Source organism: Ciconia boyciana, chromosome 14, assembly GCF_034638445.1.
Source record: "Ciconia boyciana chromosome 14, ASM3463844v1, whole genome shotgun sequence".
NCBI classification, from domain to species: Eukaryota; Metazoa; Chordata; class Aves; order Ciconiiformes; family Ciconiidae; genus Ciconia; species Ciconia boyciana.
In genome coordinates this window covers 15,925,957-15,947,114 of record NC_132947.1, presented here as the reverse complement: position 1 = coordinate 15,947,114, position 21,158 = coordinate 15,925,957, and the positions used below count along the sequence as shown (strand labels likewise).

General features: G+C 49.7%; 1 protein-coding gene and 1 long non-coding RNA gene across 7 annotated transcripts in view; one reads left to right on the top strand and one right to left on the bottom strand.

The window, feature by feature from the left end:
* The first annotated feature begins 8,347 nt into the window (after nucleotides 1-8,347).
* Nucleotides 8,348-13,130, top strand: LOC140659470 (uncharacterized). Its single transcript, XR_012045142.1, has 5 exons — nucleotides 8,348-8,467; nucleotides 10,038-10,178; nucleotides 10,312-10,462; nucleotides 11,647-11,953; nucleotides 12,439-13,130. It is a non-coding gene; the product is annotated as an uncharacterized lncRNA (long non-coding RNA).
* A 730-nt stretch (nucleotides 13,131-13,860) lies between these two features.
* RALY (RALY heterogeneous nuclear ribonucleoprotein) overlaps nucleotides 13,861-21,158 on the bottom strand; it is a 140,339-nt gene continuing 133,041 nt past the window's right edge. For all 6 annotated transcript variants that reach the window (XM_072879162.1, XM_072879160.1, XM_072879161.1 and 3 more), the window contains 4 exons: nucleotides 20,544-20,657; nucleotides 19,867-20,012; nucleotides 14,494-14,542; nucleotides 13,861-14,255 (listed from right to left, as the gene is read on the bottom strand). In XM_072879162.1, the coding sequence (XP_072735263.1) occupies nucleotides 14,498-14,542; nucleotides 19,867-20,012; nucleotides 20,544-20,657 (305 nt within the window). In that variant the 3' untranslated portion in view covers nucleotides 13,861-14,255; nucleotides 14,494-14,497. The remainder of the gene's footprint in view (nucleotides 14,256-14,493; nucleotides 14,543-19,866; nucleotides 20,013-20,543; nucleotides 20,658-21,158) is intronic.

Here is a 21,158-nt window from a genome sequence, read left to right as displayed (position 1 = left end):
CTGGGTCAAATGCCTTTAACATACTTTAAAAAAATATACAGTATGGCCTTGAGCTGGTGCTGTATTTTAGTGCATTAAATACAAAGTTTGACTTCAGTATATTTGGCTGAAAAAGATCAGGTTAATAAAGGAATAAATAAGTGTTCAAACCCATCATCTGTGAGCTCTCCTGGCTCACAGGAGCGCTTTATATGTGTATTTTATAGATGTATTTTGAGTCTGTGCATGAAATCCTGAAGGCATTGGTTTTGATGACTAATGTTTGAGTGAAACTTGAGCTGTAGACTCTACTTTACCTGTGGAATAACCTCACTGATGCATGAAAAGTCCTCTGTGTCTAGGAGCAGATATTAGTTGATTTTTTTAATTTTATTTTTTTTTAGAAAACAAACACCTTTTTCCAGTGCACATTTAAAAAGGCATATAGTCTACCACAAATGTTGTATGAACGTAAATGCCTCATGCTGCTTGTAAGGCTGATGTAAGTGTGCAGTCATGTTCAGAGGCAAAAAAGTAGAGTTTTATACTTAAGCTGAATGTAAGTAAGCAGCTTAAGGATGGAGTTCTTAACAGAATAAGGTGGTAGCTTTGTTTGCCTTGGGTCTGCATGCAGGCGTGTATTTGGAGACACACAGAACTGTGTTTCTCCATGCTTTTTTCTCTGTGAGCTGAGAATTGGCTGCATGGTGCTGGTGGAGATGTGGGAGCCAGACTTTTTTAGGTACTGAAAGACTGCAGAGCAGAATGGAATCCCTGTGTGAAGGGGTGAGGGGTGAGCCTGGGAGCTAACAAAGAGCACAGTGATGCACCTGGGTTGCTCCTCTCCATGGCTCCTGCTGTGTCCAGAGCTCTCTCACACCTTATCGAAGTAAGCTGTTGCAGGTCTGTTCCTTTCCAGCTGTAAAGATGCAACACATCTTTCAGCCCACAACGTGCCAAAGAAAATCTTCTGAGACTTGTCACTGGAGGTCCTAGGATAACTATACAGAAGAAGTCGTGTTGCTGTCAGCCTGGAATTTACTGATATCCTTGTAAGAAGAATAATCCCTTTATAACACCCTTTTGCCAGGTAAATGCTTTTATCTCCATTGCGTAGTCGGGGGGTTGGAACTCAGAGGGTTAGGGGACCTTGCTCAGGTCACCAAAGTAAGCAGTAAAATGAAAATGGTTCTAGTTCCCTGGTTCTGTATAGATGGCAGTGGGATCAGCTACCTTTGAGGTGGTGTGGTTCTGTTCTGCTGAAATAACTTTACTGTTGTGAAAATAAGTAAGATTAAACTCTTTTAGTGGAAGCTTCTGGCCAGAGCAAGGATTTAATCAAAGCAGTAGTATTTTTATAACCAGAAATGGTGTAAAGAAGGAGAAGCATTTATAAAAAGTTTCCATTGAGAGTGGGGGATTTCTGGTTAGTACTGTGCATGGGTCGTCATGCATTATGTCTTCCAGACACGTATGCCATACCCTAAAATCCCTGGTTTGTGTCAATTGTGGGCTTGCTTGACAGGGAAACTTGGTCACCTAAGATTGTAAGCAAGGAGAAGAAAAAGCAGACTTTCAAAGCTGCTGCTGCTGAAAACAGGACAAGGTTTGTCACGAATTGCATGGCTGTAGTCAGGCTAAAGTGCATATGATGGTATCTAGTGGAGGAGGTACAGAAATAGAAACATCAGGAAAGCTCTGAAAGTCAAGAGAATATGAAGTCGAGTGTGATGCTGACAGCTAAGATTCATTAGAACTTCTCTGTTAATATTTTAAATAACATTTCTCCAGCTATGTGTTCTGCCCCTCTGCTCGGTTTTTTTCTGGAGGTTTATTCCAGATGACCAGACTAATGGAAGAGTATCCAAGCAAGTGGGAGGCCAAGCTTTGAGAAAGAATCGAAGGCAGATGTTTAACAGAAAATCGAAGCTGCACAAGAATTACCAGTTCAGCTTCAGCCTGTATGGACAACAAACTGCAAAGCCACAGCAGCTTCCAAAATAATTGCTGCTTTTCTAGTTATAAATTGTTTTTGCCATAGTAAAGGCTAGTCTCATGTTGCCTGAGTAGCAGAATATAATTTTCTGGAGCTTTTTCTGTCTGACAAGTAGCTGCCCTCGCAGTGTGTGGGTGTGCACCCTGGCCACTCCAGTGCAGGCTCTTCCCTGAGCAACCCGTTGCTGGCCACTGCCAGAGGCAGGACATCAGTCTGGGCAGACTGCTGTAACCCTGGGTGGTAAGTCTGGGTCCAGTTATCCTGCTTCTGAGCTGTCCTGTTAACTGTTGTGTTTTTCCAGGCACTAAGCTCGCTCTTCCCTGGAAACGTGAAGGACTCAAATGATGGGAAAGTGGGCAGTTTGGTGTCCCTGGAGGAAAATGGCCAGAAACACCCAGGTTAGAGATAGCAGTCAGGTATCAGGACAAGCCTGTCCTCATGAAAGCCCCTCTTGGGCTTTTCCAGCAGTGCAAAGGGGGCCTACAGCTAACATCTGCAGATGTTTGGATTCCCACAATGTTCGTGGGGATCGGCCAGGGTTAGGTTGGACCTGTATGGACCTATATATACCTTGCATTCTGCTTTCTGCATGTATAGGGACATTTTGGCAGTTAACCTAAGTTGTGGCTTGCTCTATGCCCAGGTGTCTGCCAACCTTGGGAAAACTCTTCTCAAATGGTCCTAATTTGGGCTAATAGCTAAAAGGATTTTGGATAAACAGTAAAATCCTATGGCAGGGAAGGGAGCGCAACTCCATGTGTCCTTTTCCCTCAGTACGCCTTTGAATGCAGAGAGCTGATGGAGGAGAAAGGTTGCTCTGATCCTCATCAGTTGCTTAAATGATCTCGTGACAGGAGGAGGAAAAAGGCTTCCGAAGGAATGTATTACTTGGAGATTGTGGAATCCTAAAGCGAAACAGGTTCAAGGGCCCTTACTGATCTTTAACAGGCACTGTCTCCCCTGTAAAAGCCTCTGGCTTGAAGGGACCTCACCCAGCTCCAGTCCCTTGGCTAAGAAATCCAGTTTTTTCAGCTCTTTCTATAGTCGATAATGAAGAGAGGGAAGGGCCTCCAGAGGCAATTCAGCCAGTCTCTTAGTTTTTAGAAAGAGCCTAGGGAGACTGTGCTTTTACTGTAGATGCTTCACCACAGATGAATATAGATAAGATATACATACATATTCACCTAGGTATTGTATACATATGCACACTATACATCCTTACATATTCTGTATATAAGAATATGGCTGAACCTGTGCTGTTAGTCTCCTGTCACAAGCCCAAGGGAGCAACCATACTTCTTTATACAGAAGTAGAAATTTAAGCTGGCCCTGGAAACATGTTGCTGCCTGATAGACATGAGGAATTGGCTTTTCTTTGCAGGAAGAAAAATACTTTCTCGCTTCCCTTCTGCTTGTGACTAACACCAGGCTCATTCCTTGCTGTGTAAGCTTGCAGTTCATCCTTTTTGCATGTTGCGAACTGCATATTTCTGAAATAAAACAGTCATAACTTTATATCTTTGTTATTAATAATTTTTTCTGCTGAATACCCAGCAGAAATGTGTGGATACCTCCCTCTTCAGCCCACTGCAGCTTCCACAGCGGGTCTCTGGGCTCAGAGAGACTTCGGGTTTTCTAACATAGAAGCAGCTTCCTTAATTCTACATTCTGTATTAAAGCAAATTAGTTTTAAAACCTCTGTTTCCTCCCCCAGCCTTGCTTGCTGCTTTGGGTAATTATCCCATAGGTGTCGTGTATTTCTTTCTCCCATGTGGAAACATTCCACTTGGAGTGGAGCAGGACCGTGTGACTTGGAGGGCAAACCATGCTTGTGCCCCAAGGGTCACCGGTGTTAGGTCGCACAGCTGGATCTTGGTGCTTCCAATGTGGTCGTACAGTCCTCTTCTGATGATACTCATTTTAATTAAAAAAGGAAAAGGAAAGGGAGTTTTATTGCCTTCATTACAGGGAAAAAAGCTAGACGTGATTCATTTTGAAAACAAGGCACAAAAGGCGAGTAAAAAAAGAAATTTTTGGTTCATCTTAGTTTTGTGGACTGAAATGTCTTTCTGTACTGCTCGTGGTCCTCAGAGCCTGCTGCAGGCCTTGTGCTATGTTTTTGTTCAGCACCAAAACAGCCTTTTTTCCACCATGAATGTGAATAAAATAAGTTCTGGGAAACATGAGCTCATCTGAAATGAAGCTTAAAATGTTTTTCTTCCCTGCATTGTCTCCATGCTTTCTGACACCCTCAGAAAGCAACAGTGGGTTGCTTTCCTACGAGCCCCAGCCAGCAGGGAGGATTGCGTTTGTTTCTTTTTTCTTCTGAAGGAGCTGTGCAAAGACCTCTTGGGTTCTCTTGAAGTGGTTATTTAGGTTTGAGGCTGTGGTTGCCATTGAGGTTTCCCTGCTAGCGAGAGGCTGCTTGGGGCTGGCCATGTGGTATCAAATTTTTTTTTGTGCATGACCGTTTTTAATTCCAGACATACTCCACTTTCTCAAATTCATTTAAGCTGTGTGCTGAAGCACATTTTTTCCCCTCTATGCTTTGTTCTGGATGAGGGAGGTGGCCATTAAATCCTGCCCCTGACCAAGAACATACTCAGGCTTGAAGAACAAGGAGCGTGCGGGGGCTGGAGCCCCATCTGTGCCTCGTGGAGATGCTGTGGGCAGAGAAGTGTCTTCTGAGCTGGCCAAAATCGGGAGACAGGATGCTTTGGCATGTGTGGATACGAAGGGGATCTTCTGAGCAGTAAGGAGGGGGCCAAGCTGGAGCACAGGGTGAAAATCAGGAGTGGATGTCCCAGCTGTGCTGTCCTCTCCCGGAATGGCTCAGGATCACCCAGCAGAAGGAAACTCCAAGCAAACACGGGGAGTGTTTGCACCGTTGTGGCTCTGAGCCCCTCCTGCCAGGGCTAACCTCCCCTCCGCAGCCCGAGCCCCTCCCCGGGCGAGCATCTCGCAACTCCTGCTGCCACTGCGGCAGTCCCGCTGCTGCCATTGTACCAGAGATGGAGCTGCGGTCGTCCCCGTGCAGCAGAGCGTGGTTTGGCTGTGAAGGCTGAAGGGTTCTTGAAGAGAGAAAGGAAATATGCAGGTAATGAAAAGATAAGATTAAACTCAATGCATGGAAATAACAAAAGGTGAGGATTAGGCAAGTATGCAAATGCCATACAGGAAAAACTAAGAATGCAATCAGAAAGGTATCGATTTGTGTGTGCAGAGGCACTGGTTCTGGGTTAGTATTCCTGCTCTCTTAAAATACTGTTGTTTGAGAGCTCTGCTGTAAAAAAGGTGATTGTGTATATGGGATTTACCTTTCTAATTTGGATTGTAATGCCCAGTGCATCACGCTTTGCCTGTTGCACATTGAATGTTTTCCAGAAGAGTATGATCTTCACAGTGGGTCTTGTATATCCACAGCCTTGTGGGTTGAGATGATGCTTAAAAGGAGTCAAGAAACCAGAGGAAGGGAAGAGGGGAGTGCTGTGAGGAGCAGACCTGATGGGGATGAGACAGAGGTAGGAACTAACACAGTGCCCAGCGACAGCCCGTCCCTCTGCGTTCCCGTCGAGTGCTCTGCCAAGCCATTGCTATGGCCAGTCCTCGTCTTCTGAAGTACAGAAGGGATTAGACTAAATACACTCTTTTTTCACTGGTGCTGTCTGTATGTTTTATATCGCCACATTTGAATTAGGGTATGAGCAGGGTTTTTCCATCTCTGAGGTGGGTTGCTCTTTGCATATCCTCTGTGTGGTCACGTTCTTACCGTTTCGTTACTGGCTCAACTTCAGCAGACTCTTTGAGTTGGTCCCCGCTATGTGTTTAGCAATTTTGTAAGGCAAATGTTCTCCGTACACCACCAGTGGGGATGGATAGCAAAGGTGTTAAGTTGGGCATCTAAATGCAAATCCCGTTCTGTTAGGATAGTTCCTGGCTGCAGTTTGGGAGGACACAGGACTCTCCCATGTGTCCGGGCTTGGTGGCTGGAAAGGCAGGGAGCCTTGCTGCTTGTTTGCCAATGCAATTGTTTTTTCTTTGGTAAGAAAAGAGCAGAGATCTGTCTTGGGTTGGAAAATGATCCCACAACAAAAATTATAATGTGTGAAACGGTCTCTACTCTGATATTTTAGAAAGACAGTGTCATACTGACTGTTTTCAACATAGATATTTATAATTAACTGAAAAAGCTGTCTTTTACCAGAAAAACAGCTGAAATGATGGCAGTAAGCACAGGACTTTTTGTTCCCTACAGTGAAGTGGTATGAGAGACAGAAATAGTCTTAAAACCATGACAGATGAAATGTACCTCCTGCAGGTGAGTGCTGTGGTTTTTGCCCTGGTTCTGTGTTGTTTCCAGCCAGTTTCAGTACCTCGCTCCCAGATTCAGTGCAGGTTTCGTATGTTCTGCTGCTGGGGAAACGCTTTTCCTGCTGGGGGAATAATTCAGATCCATTAAGGCATGAGTTGAAAGCAGTGAGGGGCAGATGCAAAAGCAGCACTTGATTATTGTGCTGTATTTTAAATGAGTGCAGTGATGGATTGTGATCTGGGATGATGGAAAGCATATGTTGTGCCGTAGGAACAGAAAAGTCCTGCTTGTGTGTTTCCTGTCGCGACCCCACCACGTACCCCTGTTACCTTCTCTGGCTTCCCTCTTCCCAGTGCTGCAGCCAGGTAAGGTAACCAGCCCGGTGAGGACAGGTGGGTGAATGTTGTCCTGCCCCAATGGAAAATCGCTCCTCAAATGCATTATTAAGGTTTTCTGCAGATGGGAAGAATTTCCAATGGACCATCGTTTTTGATTCGTTTGGGACCAGATTTCTCAAAAGCTCTTTGTAGCACAGCTCCAAGTGTCAACGTCCACAGCTGTGATATGTTTTTCGAAAGAACCCAACACACAATGCATCAAGTGGTTTTGAAAGCTGGGCCTGGAGTGAATTAGAGAAGCCAAATACATCTTTTGTCCTTATTTTTGCTATTAAGGTTCTGAAGCATTTGACTTTCAAAGGTGATTTTGCAGTGTCAGCATTGTTCGTCTCAGCCGTGTTTTGGGCCACTTCCCCACCCGTGTCTCAGTCCCCGTGAAGGCAGCGCCGCTCTGATCCCCGCGCTTCTGCCTGCAGCGTTGTGCTGACCAGGGCTGAGCTCCACAACCTGGGGAACGCTCCTGGTGTTGCAAGGAAAGAAGAGAAATTTTGATGATGGCCTTGTTGGGAAAACTATGCCACACGTGCAGGTATGTGACAGGTAACGGTGGAGCAAGGGTGCATTGCTCAATCAACTGCTTCTTTTTGGGGGAGGAGGACGAGAGCAGGAGAAACATCAGATGAAAGACCAGCCACTTGTATGCCCCAGAGATTCAGCCGTTGTTGACCTGCCCTCCATGCCCTCCGTTTGCCTCCTGGCAGGAAGAAGTGCCGCCCAGCCTGGATTTCCCACAGGCACGGTGGGTTCAGCTCCTGGAGAGGTGCCTCCCCTCGCCGTATCCTCGGGATTTGCGCTCTGCAAGGAGAGAGGCCAGTCCGTGGCTCTGGGGTTCAAGCGAGTTCGCTTTCCCCAGCACCAGGCAAGTGCAGGGGTGAACAGCTGTGTCCGTAAGATCTAAAGCCAGGCTGTTTTGTAATAAACTGAGAGCAAATGACTACAAGTAAAACTGATAGGAATTATATTTTGCTTCAACGTAAACCCTGGATACCTTTCGAGTTGCTGTGCTGCTGCTTCCTAGGATGTCGCATCTGCCTGAGCTGGGAGAACTGGAAAATTTCATGGGGATACCTTGTCTGCTGGGTTACACTTTGGGCTGCGACCATAGGGGTCCTGGAGGGTTGCGTGTCTGTGCTGTTACTTTTCTTAATGTTTTCCCCCCCCTTTTTTTTTTTCCCCCTGTCCTTTTAGTTTAAATCCACCTTCCCACATTGCTGTTGACACATCTTTGTTTCTCCTTTTATCTCTCTAGTGTCTCTCTTGCAGTTTAGGCTTTTGAATGCAAATGCATGTCCCAGGTGGCTGTATTGGCCATAAGTGCTCTGAGTACATAAAAATGATTTCTGATTCCTTGTTCATACCTGATCAGCCAGGGGTATGTGAATTACTTTAGAAGAGCTTTTAGGTACAAAGACAGTTCATTATGGTATGTTTAAGATTATTCTACTTTTGTCCCTATTCCTCCTGCTGGCTGCCTGCTTCCTGCCCAGCCTGAACTCTTTTCACATAAAGCTCTTAATGCATTTACTGAGATTATATTAGATGCTGATATGCAAACAAGTTCCTAATTTCTTGTGTTAACAGCGTGTGCACACGCTCCCTCCCCCGTGATACGGTATTAATAGCCAGCTCTGGTGGCTCTTAGACATTGCTGCTTTTGCCTCTAGGAAAGTGGGGCTGCCGTGGTCTGGGGCTGTTCATGCGGCTGTGTGGACCTGTGGTTGGGGCTGGACCTGCCTACGGGGACGAGCCTCCTGTGCTGCCGGGCTCCTGCATCGTGATGGGGTAGGATGCTGCATTTGGGTTCCTGGGCCCCGCAGACAGACTGGTCTTCAAGCAGTTTAAATGGATATATTTAAGCATCGCCACCTTGTCGCACCCAAAGCAGTTTTATCAAAGGAGGCGTGCAGATGGAAGTTCCTGAAGCCTCCCAGGTCCCAGTCGTGGTCGTAATGCAGGAAATTTTCACCTTGGCCTCAAGGAGCTGCTTACGCTGTGTCCAGAGTGTGCTGATCTGTGCTCCAGAGCTGCTACAGGCTGAAAGCATTCCTGTCCAGCCGCTCGCAGCCAACCCAACAGCCAAGTGGGGACATCTCTGGCTCCCAAGCATAGTGAATTCAGCTGCCGTGCTGAGGAGGAGCCGCAGCGGTTGCTCACCAGTGGGGCAGGAGGGGGGAAGAAGTGGTCGGTGAGCAGATGGGGGAGGCTGCAGCTTTGGTCTGTGCTTCACCCTCGGTGATGTCTGCTTGCAAATGGGAGTAGAAGGCGTCAGCAAGGAGGCTCACGTGCTGCAGGCAGCTCTGCGGGCAGGGCTGGGAGACTGGGTTCCTGCTTCTGCCTGCATGTCTCACCCCTGTCCTTCCCTTTTCCCGCTCTCCCATCTTGTCTATCTCGATCACCCTTTCTCTGGGTCTCCTTTGCAACTAGTTGGACGAATCAGTGGGGCTGTGAGCCCAGGAAGGGGGTGAAAGCTGGGATCCACAGGAAGTTGTTTTTGAGGAACCCTGTCAAACCTGTCAGAGAAAATAATCCACCTGCTAGGAAGTAAATCTGGGCAATGAAAAGGTGCTGAACTTGAGCGTGTTCTCGCTAAACTGGTACAGCACGCCCATGCTGGCACGTGCCTGTCCCCGTGCCACCACAATGGGTACATGAGCGGTGCCGGCGGCATGGGGCTTAGTGCAGGAATGGCTGCTCGGCCCCTCTGCCAGATGTGCGCAGAGGACTTCAGATATGACTGAGTCCTTTTGGCATCAGACCCTCCCTGTCCCTGTCCCAGGCTTGGGTGTGTTTTCCTGGTAGGGGATGGACAGACTCCACCAGGAGCCCTTAGGGTTCTTGACCACATCTCCAAATGTTTCCACAACTTTATTGAGAAGAGGAAAAATATGGAATTAAATCTCCTGCAGATAATGGGAAGACAATGAAGGAGGGATATGATGACTCTCACAGAGGCAGCAACTGGCTTTTACAAATTCCTCAAAGAACGGGTCCTGTTACAGCTCCAACAACTGAAGTATTTCCAAAGCGCTGCATGGACTTTAACTGTGACTCTCATTAAAGTTAACAGGATTTATTAAAGTCACTGGGGGCTTTTGTTGCATCTCCTGACTCAAACTGAATGCCAGGTTACAGGCGTTTTGGCTGGACAGACAGTCTTTCCATGTCCAGAAGCACATAAAACGGGGATTTGGGACTGGAGTAACCCTGCTCTATTGCTCTAATGACTGCTGAGGCCAGCATATGAAAAAGCAGAGCACCAAAACTTCCTGCACATCTGCTATTCCCATCCAGAGCAGTACACTTAAAGCCAAAGCATGTCACCAACCTCATACGTTTCATGTTTCCTTTGCAGAGGTGCAGGCAAGGCCGTGGGGATTGAGACCTTGGGTTTTCTTTCCAACAAAGCCCACGCTGCTGTCACCACCAAATGCAGATGGCACAGCAACAAGCAGAGCAGCAAATGTGAGAAGCCAAGCGAGGTCCAGGGCACTTGGTAATGAGATCTTGCCTTTGTGGGTGGCGGGAAAAGGCTTTAACAAAAGCATTTTTTTTTCCCTGTTCACAAGTTGGAAACTGCATGTATGTTCAGTTGAGTTGCTCAGTTTATGTTTGTCTTTTTTCTTCAGAATGTGCAGATGTTGAATTAACTGTTGCCCTGGGGGAAATGCTGGGGAGAATGGACTGGCCCAACTCTCGTCTTCCCACACCCCAGCAGGGCAGGGACGATTTACAGGGCGAGGCTCTATGGGGACACTGGATCATGAAAAAGGAGGTTGGGTGCGTGAGGGGTGGGACCCCTTTATATTCATTCAAGAGCTAACGAGATCTGATTATCTTTTTGTGTCACGGATATTTAAAATGCCTTGGGGAGGACCACACATCTTTCTGTTAACCAGGACAAGCCCAGTAACGGGGCTTCTGCTCCTCACTGCGGTCTGCTCCCCTGTGACAGCAGAGCGTGGTTTCCGCTGGGGTTGAGGATGAGGATGGATGGGCTGTGGTTAAAGCGCCGCGTCGTGCTCGGAGCACGCAGCACCCCACGCCGTATCTCATGTGTGCGTTCGTGCTCGGAAAGATGGGATGGGGCAGTCGGGGAACGGGAGCTGACTGGGATCAGGAGCACGCTTACACAGCACCGATGGCTTTGCCCGCACTCCGTGTGCGTGTTCACTGTAAATGCTCTGGAGTCCTTAAACATCTACAGCCCACGTGCTTTCGCCTGCCTCTTTCTCCAAAGCTCTGCCCCTGTGCCTTGTGCCCCTGCAGCGGGCACCTGCCTCTTCCCCTGCCCTCCCTCTCCGTCCCTGGGAAAGCAGTGCTGAGCGAGGCGGCGACACCTCCTCTCCTCTGCTCCTCTGCTGAGGGACCGGTGAAGTGGGCAGGAAGCTTTGCAGCTGCTTTTGGGCCGTAAGGGGTGCAAGGGGCTGCGTGCGTTCCCTTCCCACCCCACTGCTGCGTCCTCGCCTCTTCAGGTGAAGATTTTCTGGATGGTCACGTACAGGACTCGATGAGCATGAAAACCCCAGAACACATGCTGAGGCCCTATCTACAGCCAGTAGCAAAGTTAATTACCATACGGGGCCTGCATAAGAGCTCCCAAAGTCCCTCACTCTCCCCCCAAAATAATCAACAAAATCAAAACGGTTGTTTGCTAGGAGGCCTCGGCCGTGCTCTAATGGCCTAAAGCCGATGAGCTGCACCACGCTGCAGTGCCCTGCCCTCAGCCTGGTGCCAGGCTCAGCATTCGGCCAGCGCGGCAGGGGCTCGGGTGGGACGGAGCAGGGAAGCGCTCTGCCCTCCTCCAAGGCACTGAGCCCTGGCTGCTCTCACAGCCCAGGTACATGGCTCAACAGACCTAAGGTTGGGCTGATCTTGATCTTCGTGATAGCCAAATGTTTTGACTTCCCTTTTTTCCTCCCCCCCCCCCCCCCCCCCCCCCCATCTTTCCGCCTTCTTCCCAGCTGCAAAGACATCCAGCCATTAGTCTGGCCATGCTGCTTTCCTCATGTTGAAGTGAACTGGTGACTGGTGGCAGGACGGATGGACAGATGGATGTTCAAGCATCTCCAGGCTCACCATGAACTTGAACAGATGCCATAGGCAGCTTTGCCCTCAGTGCTGGATGATGGCTCAGGCCAGGCTCAGCAGAAAACCTTCTAGGACTGGAAACCTAAAGAAGCATTGGAAGTGTGGTAGCAGCTGGCTTCTCCCCATGTGGGCACTGGTGCCCTCCAGACACAGCTCAGGTGCCAAACGTTTGCCTACCAGGTACCAGGGTTTGGATGATTATGCCAGTGAACATGTGCGCAGCTGCCAACACGGTGTGAGCTTTGCTCTGCTGAGCAAGGGACTGGGGAGACGGGCAGAAGACACCGTGCTTAAGGAGCATTTATTAGCACTGTTGGCTTGTGCAAACTGGAACAGCAGCCTCGTTTTTCCAGTCTGTTATGGGCTGGACCAGTGCGAAGTCCAGAGATTAAATACCTGGATTTGTCCCCTGCTCTCCTGCATCAAATGAGTTTCCAGGCCTCCAGAGAAAAAGTCCCAGAGCCCCTGTGAACCCAGATGTTTGGCTCAGCCCAGTGGGATATACCTTGTGCAAGGGAAAGCAAATCCTGTGGGCAGAGCTGAAGCTTAGAAAGGGAAAGAAGACTGACTTGTCTGAAATAGAGGAAAAGAGTGTGTGTGTGTATATGTATGACAGAGAGAGAAGAGAGCAAAAGCAAATTAGATTTCTTTCTTTTATTATACAGGATTGTATGTACAAGGTCACCTTTCTCCCAAACATCAGCATCACAGTCAGTTCATAGCAAAAACTGCAGCTCATCTCTCAAAGCCTAGAAAACAGCTCTACAACGGCTCAGTACAACACAATGGATAAATTGTACAGGAACCGGAAAAAGGTAGGGGAAAGCACACTTATCCCTTTAATACCTCATGAATTATTTGAAACTAAGAAATGCAAATAAAACATTGTGCTTCAAGAGCCATGCTTGCTCCAGGATGGCCCTCGGGGGAGGGAAGCATGGCCCCCGGGACCTGTTTTCCCCTTCACCCTTCAAAGAGAGATGCCGTAGATGAGGTCTGGCTTTGAGCACTGGAGCAGAAAGCAGAGGTCCCCTTTCGGAGCACTCTATAGGACCTGCGGGGCCATCTGTTTTGTGGGAGGGTTTGACCAAGGAGAAGCTGTGGACACTGTTCCAGATTCAAAGCACTGGTGCGTGTGTTTTGGAGGGGAACAGGGGAGATGGGCAGGACACATCTGATCTGGATAAAGTGCTGTGTGAGTTTCAGTCCCATCTACCCCTGAACTCAGAAAAAGTGGATAAGCCCACGAAGGAGGAACGAACAAGAGAAAGGCTGAGAGACCTCTTGGGTGTTGTGGTGTAAGGGGGGTCCCACGACAAGCTGCATGCTGGCTGCTGCAGCCCTCTGCTTGCAGGACACGGCATGGGTCAAAAGCAGCTTGAATTTGGGTAGGCGGGGAGGTGCTTGCACGCCCACATGCATCATGCTCGGGGTATTCACCGTTACCAGTCTCGTTACGCTCAAGCAAGTTGTCACGCCGCGCAGACCCGTCAGACCGGTGATGGAGCACAGCCTTCGCAGCCAGGAGCAGGAGCTGTTGCGCCGCTCTCCCGGTGTGCCAGGTTGGTGTGAAGACCCAGCGATGCTGGGGCAAGAGATGTGAGCACCCTGGGGAAGGGGCTGATGTCTCTGGCACTGGGCTGGAGAAGTGGGTGGACTGCATCCCTTCCAGGGAGCAGTTGGTCCAAGAAAAGGGTCTCATCCACACATGCTTGCACCCCCCTACTCTGCAGAGACTTGCTCGGCCTTTACATAGTGGCTTCCCAGTGGAGAACGAGGAGCCCAAACTACTGAAGATGACGTATGCGTCGTTTCCCCTGCTTGGGATCACTTGCTTTCCTGCAGGCAGCTTCCTTTCCCCCTTCCCTCTCTTCAAGCAGCTGCAAAGAGCACAGCACATGCACCAGCACCGCTCCCTTCTACCTGGAAGTGACCGTGTACCCGGGGCAGCTCATGGGGCAAGAGAGACGTGACAGGAGGTGACCATTCTGAGAGGACAGCTCACCCCACACCCTGTGAGAACACAAATTGTCCAAACTGAGACAGTACTTTTCCCTCAGTTAGCAAATGGTCTGGCTCTCACCTAGCACGGGAAAAAACATCTTTATTGGGTTAGGCTTAGCTCTCCCTCCTCTCCTAGAAAAAGCTCTGTTACACCTCTGACGCATGTGGTGACACAACCGCTCTCCCATTATCTAGCCAGTGATGGGTATGGACTGTGCAGGGTTTGGCTCCTGCCTCTGCTGGCTGCAGAGCTCCGAATCCATTGCACGGGGTAGTGGGGTTTTTTTGCACTGGGATGATGAGTTTTCTTTGTCTTTGCTTTACAGATGGATGGAAGATGTCGGGCCATGTTTCTCCTTTTGAATGCCAGGTAGAGATGACAGCAGCACTTCGATTCAGCTTGTCTTGCTCAACGTGCCAGGACAGGGCTTAGCCTCGTGCTTTCCTCACACTGTTGCTCACTGCTGTTCTGAATGGGCTGCGAGGAGAGAAGGGGGGAAGTACATCATTGCCCTTGAACCTCAAAGATTTGTGATTTAGGAAAGGGAGCGAGGGGCTGATCAGTGACCCAGCTGAGCAGCCAGGCTCAGTGCTAGGAAAACACAGAGGATCAGTGGAAAAGAGCATCTTCTGAAGCAGCAACCCCCCACCCCAACGTGCACGGAATGAAAGCTTTTGCTCAGAATCAGCCCTAAAAAGCAGCGTGTGAGCGGTACCTGGTTACTGTAGTCTGGCATCCTCCGCATCTGTGTAATGGCTGTTTTCCTGGAGGGAAAAGGGAACCAGAAAGAGTAAATCGCCACGTGTCCCCCTGCCCTGCCTGGGACACTGTGACACCTCCCGTGCAGTGACCAGCCGGTACCGGGGCTGGGAGAGCTCGCACGCTGTGAGCAGTGTCAGGTTGCTCAGCGTGGTGGAGGAGCTACAAAACACACCTGACGTGGACACGGGGTGCCATGGCTGTGGTTTCTGTCACGCACAGTCCCAGGCAAAACAAAAAATTTCCTCTGGCTCCTTATTCTGAAGGGGTCTGCCAAACAGACCTGGGATGTGTGATTCCCTCTTGGATTTTGAAGTCTGGCTCCTGCTGAACCTCAGAGGGACTGGGATGAAATTAAGCCCACCTTCCCTTGTGTAAAGTCAGGTATCTGATCTGGGCTACAGCAGAGTCAGCAGCTCCAGCGGGCATGGCCCAGGGAAAGTCTTGAGCCCGTGGCATGAGTTGCCATGCTTAGACTGGAAGCCTAATTTCTGCATGGCTGGGTTAAGTCCATGCTCAGCACTTTCATAAAGTTTACTGCATGTGCTTGCACACCTCATGCCTTGTTGTAGCCCTGTAAGAAGTTAATTTTGGCCCTAGGAACGGCCTGCGCCAGGGAACAGGCGTTCCCGCGTTACTGGAACTGCCCAGTGAGGGTAAGGTGCAGTCAGTCCGCAATGGCAAATGGTGCACGATATAATGACTCTGCTGTTGAACGCAAAAACCGGTCCCAGTTTGCAGCAGAACTCATCATCCAGAACGGTAACACTCATAACAGTCATCACTCCAAAGGCCACAACAACAGTGCCGGTGTGCTGAACCACTCCCCATGCAGCAGTGGTTTTGAAAGCGAGGGATGTGAGAGTTCCCCTCCTGGAGCCATCCTGCAATGCAGCATCATTGAAAGAATCAGGTGCTCAGCAGTAGTATTTTACTGCATAGGCTACATTTTGTGGTGAATATTTTAGAGATGGAAATGGATCCAGATGTCTGCAGGGGATGCTAAGTAATCTGAAAGGAAAGGCAAGGGAGCCCAGTCCCAACGTTGTTAGCAGCAGGCTGGTTTACAGGGCACTGGGGGAGATAAACAGATTTTTACAATCAGGGAGACCAACAGCGTCTTTGTAAAGACCCTACAGGGGAAAAGCCTCAGGACTGCAATGCATGAAGAAGGGACAGCTGGAGACCATGCTCAAAGGAGCTGTCATGGAGACTCCCAAGAGAGGGAAGTCTGGAGGCTGGACTTCTGGCAACTGAACAAAGGCTCCTGCTCTGCAATTACACAGCAGGTAGCAGCCAGGGAACAGGCTCTTCAGGAAGGGCAGGTGAGGTGGCATGCGCTCTGGGCAAAGGAATAGCCCGGATTTGCCTGGGATTTGCCTTGGAACAGGTGAGAATCAGCTGCGAGCTTGTGGGTGAGGATCAGGGGACAGACTAATATGGGTGACATCACGGCAGGCATCTGCTACAGACCAAAGTCTCCTCTGGATGGCTGGAGGAAGCCTCCTGATCGCAGGCCCTTGTACTCCTGGGGGACTTCAACCACCCTGGCATCTGGTGGGAGGGCAGCAGGGCTGGGTGCAAGCAACCCAGGACATTTCTGGAGAGCATCAAGAACAATTTCTTGACACAGCTGACTGACCAGCTGACTAGGGGAGACATTCTTCTGGACTGTTACTGATGACCAAGGAAGAACTGGTCAAAGATGTAAAGATGGAGATAAGTCTTGGCTACAGTGACCATGAGACTGTGAAGTTGCGTATCCGGAGAGAAGTGACCAAGATAAAGAGCAGAATCAAATCCCTGAACTTAAGAGAGCAGATTTTGGGTTGTTCAGGGATCTGCTTGGCAAAATCCATGGGAGACTGCTCCGGAGGCCAAGGAGGCCAGGGCATTTGCGTCATCTTCAAGGACACCTGCCTTGAAGCACAAGAATGGCCCATTCTGGTGACAGACGGGCAGGTGTGGCAGGAGGCCAGCGTGGATGAACAGCAAGCTCCCAAGCGAGCTCTTTCCTACATGAAAAGGCAGAACGTAGAAAATGGAAAGCAGAGCTGAGCCACCAGAGAGGAATACAGAGCCATCCCTCCAGTGCGCAGTGATGGAGTTAGAAGAGCATCTGTAGGTACACCAGCAGCAAAAGGAAGGCTAAGGGAAGTGTAAGCTCACTGCTCAATGGGGCAGGCGACCAAGGGACCTAGTGACAAAGCACATGGAAAAGGCCAAGGTACTCAATGCTTCTTTTTTTTTTCTTCTTAGTTTACACTGGTCTGGTCTGTCTTCTGACCTCCCAGGTCCCTGAGCCTAGTGGCAGTGCCTGTGCGAATGAAGCATTACCTACTTTATCCTTCCTCTGCAGAGCTCCTTTCCTGCCCACCCTCTCTGAAAAGGGCACAAACTCATGCTGGGGGGGGCCTTCATCCTTCTCCCTGTGGGCTGCAGTGTGTATTTTGGACTTGATTTCCTCAGGTGATGTTGGAAACTTCACCAAGGGCAAGCAGAGATTTGTGCACAAAACCAGGGCAGCCAGCTTTGCACTGGAAGAGGGGCTGAAAGGAAGTATTTGCCCAGCTCCCATTGACTTGCAATGGAAATTGTGTGCCTGACCCCCTTGGGGTCTAAAATGCCCCCCCTTGCCCAGCTGGGGCTAACACCACTCTGCTTAGCTGTACTATTTTCACCTGAGCTCTGGTTCAGTGAACTCCCCTATGAACAGGGATGCTCAGGCCTGCTGGTGCCCAGGAGACATCCTATGGTTGTCTACAGGGTATAGGTGGGACCCAGACCCAAGTCCAGTTGGATCTTCCCCACTTGTCACCATGGGGAAGACGTTCATGGCAGGGAAGCCTCTGTGCTGGGCGCTGCCCCGGTGCTGGCAGGTCTGGTTCCTGCCTTGCATAAACTATGTCTTTCCCACTTGTGATGGATGCACTCCTCCTGTTTGAACTAACGGGACTTTGGTCCAGGCAGACATTCAGCAAGTAAGCCTAAACAAAGTTAATCCTATTGTGTCAGGCTATCAGTGAGAACCCAGCACCAAAACCAAAAACGCCGAAACTGCACAAACACAGCAGAAAATCTGACTACGAATCAACCACTTCACGCTATAAACAGCATCTGCAGCCATCAGGGCCCATTGAGCTCTCCCTCCACAGCAGCTGGCTGCAGGCGGGGATCTCCCCTTGAGTAGGGACGCCTCCCAAGGTTAACCCTCGAGGCTGAGAGACGCCTTAGCTGACACCAGGCATTGGTGGGTTGGTAAGTGACATTTTTTGCATGCATGTAACATTTAAGATGAGTATAGTAAGCTTACATGATAATCTTTGTATCCCATACTAACTTTAAGTGTAGTAAATAGAGTATTGACCAACAATCCAACTGTACTTATTAAATATTTTACATACCTAAATTTATTGGTTAGAACTCAATAAATTAACTACTAGATCAGATCTGAGTGGCCTCTGACTCTTCTCCTGCGACACCACTGCCCCTCAGAGCCAAGGGCAGACAGTGGTTTTAGGGACCGGTGTGGGCACCATGTCCATGCACAACAGGTGGTGAAGGCTACCCTGATGTGTGTAAGCCAAAGAGACATGGCCTAAAGGAGTCACTCCCCAGGAACTGGAAAGACTTCAAAACTGTTCAGTGTTGTAAGGTCAGGAGCGAAATATAAAGGATAGCTTTTGTGAGTCGCCTTGCAGTGTTTCAGAAAACGTCCCCGCAGATGAGCTGCACACATTAACCTGCCCCATGCTGAGCACATGTGAGCCTGTCTGATGTTGGCAGTAAAATATTTCTGATCTCAATGCCACTTTAGGGCCAGAGAGTTACAGAAAACAGAGATGGAAGGGAGCTGAAATAGTCCTCTACTCTTAATGAAGATCAACTCTTCTTAAATCATTGCCAGCAGATGTCTGTCCACTCTGTTTTTTAATCCCACTAATGGCAGAAAAGTCCACATTTTTTTGACAGGCTGTGTGCTGCTTTATCATCATTAGCATCAGCAAGTTTCCCCCTAATTTCTACCATCTGTTTCCCTTGATGTAATTCAAACCTGGCCTTCCTTATCCTGATTGACATAGAGATGGAGGTCAGCTTTTGCCTTTGTTCTTTATAGCATCTGTTATGACGTCTCTCCTTAAACATCTCTTCTTAGATTTAGGAGGAGTCACAGACTTCAGCTATGAGGCCCCAGAAACCGAAACAGCTGAAAGACCCTGTTCAGATCCCTCACCCATCACGACTAAGGTGGGGAGGAGCAGAAGAGTACAAACAAGCTGGGAAGTGTTTTGAGTTAGAGGAGCTTTTTGACCATAGGAAGAGTGCAGTGCAATGCAGTGCGGCCACCCCAGTGATGAGGAGGTGAGGAAGAAGAAAGGGATGCTGAGCTTCATCCTCACTTCTGCTGCCACCAGTGCCGGGGTGCGGAAGGAGCGGAGCTGCTGCAGAGGACACGGTACAGGCTCAGAAGCTACCCTGACGTGCCCAAGCCTCTGCGAGAGAGCTGTGCCAGCCATCCCAGCTTCCCAGGGCTGCGGTGCTGGGGAAGAGGCAGCAAGCAGAGCTGTCCTTCCACCCCAGCACCCTGTTGCCCTTTGCCTGGGTCTGGAGCAGATCCTGTTCTCAGAGGAGTCTTAATTTGGGATAAATGACAGTGCTGCCAGTGGTAATACAGTGCCTGCCTTACCCTTGCCATCAGAGTACCCAAGAACAGGGCTCCCATCCAGGTGCCTTTTAGGCACAAAATTTGCTCACTGGGTTCACTGGGAGTGTCCTTACTCAGGGCAGGACCAAGACCAACGGGGCTGATATGTGCATGACATCAGGCCGGCCATGCGCGAGCGCTGCCCTCGCTATCGATGTACAGCACAGCAGTCGTGGCCTGCTCAGCCCTTATCACTAGCTTTATGCCATTTGGCGTCCGTCCAGACGAAAGGGCATTGCGAATGCACGCTGCTAGGAAAGCGCAGCTAATATAACATGGCCTGTCTTTGCCATATGTTCCAATCCATCTGAGAATTACTTGGAGCAGAGCAACTTGTTTTAACCATTAATTAATAGTTGTGAAATCAAGGATAAACGTCATTCAACTTTCAAGAGCCAACCATGTTTCTTTGGTGTCCCCACATGCATTTGCTAGGTCAATGCTTTGGGAAGCAGCAGAACAGTTTGCAAGAACAAGCTGTGAACAATCATGGGATTTAAGTACAACAATTTCTTTTGGGGAAGGAAAAACTATTTTTTCTGGGGATTTAGTAAGTTCCAGTAAAACTGTGGTCCATTACTGCACTCCTTTGGCTGGAGGGATGTACTACCCAAACGCTCTTACCAGTTCATCTTCACACTCATCCCGTGCGAGACCCTCTTCCTCACCCTCGTCCCCGTTCAGCGGCTCCTCTGTGTTGACCTCTGCCTCTGACGCCGTGTCTTCCTGCGAGATTTCGCTTTTGCTGCCATCTGCCTTCTTCCGTACCTCTGTGAGAGCAAGAGCCAAGCCACCAGGATCAGGGGCTGGGGGAGGCAACGGCCGGAGCCTGATGACACTAATCCAGTGGGCCCCCACATTCAGTTGGTAGGTAAATAATGGATCTTGTTTTTTTTCTGCAATGGGAAGTTTTGCTGATTTTGTGGAAGCTGCCTGAGAGCAACCCTGGAGAGGGCAGAGCAGGTCATCGGTCTGCATCCCTCCTGAGTGAGTGCGGGAGGCAGATGGAATAGAATACGAATAGAATAATAGAACAAAAAAGTAAGCCAAAAAAACCCCAACTATATGACAAAAGAAAAAAAACTCATGATTTTAAAACCCCATTCTACGATTTAGGGAATTTTGGCATGTAATTTTGGCCTGTGATTCCACCCTGGAACCTGGGGGTCAACACTTTGCCGTCAGAGCCCGGAGGATGCTCTAAGCTGCGGTAGTTTCAAGGCCAGCTCTGCAGGGCACTGCCCTGCACTCTTTGCCTGTTCTCGGACTGGCTCCGAGGCATCTGCGCGCACCCAACTGACCTGCGGACATCTTCTGTTCTTCAGCGATCTGCTCCAGTCGGCCCAGGAGAGCATCAATGTTGGATTTGATCTGTGTCAGCTCAGTTTTGATTGTTTGCAGCTCACTGCACTTCACTTGGGAGGAAGGAAGGAAAAAAAGGCATTTAGTGCCCCGCAGAGCGCCCGAGGCACCGGCCTCACCGCTCTGCCCGGCCCAAGTCACCTCGCGGAGCAGGTTCAAAAACCAACTGGAAACCCCACACTAGAAACATACCCCTCGCATCCCGGGGGTCAACGTGCGGCGATGCTCGCACCTCGCTGCAGGGCGCATCTGAGCTTGTCTGTGCTGGAAGGAGCGCGGTGAGCGGTGTGCAGGGCACCCGGCACAGCTCGCAGGGGCTCGGTGGGCAGGCGAGGGGAGGCTGGCTTTGCACGGAGCAGCAATGCGCCCTCCTCCACTGCCAGTCCTCGCTGCCCTGCTGCCTGTTACGGCACCGGCAGGGAAAGCTGGGGGGGGCTGCGGGTGGTTGTATGCACCCAAAAAAGCCTGCGTGTCTGTTGTCCAGACACGTTGCGGAGGCTGACACCAGGCTTTGGCACGCTCAGGTTGTACGTGCACCTTCCCCTGCTGGACTG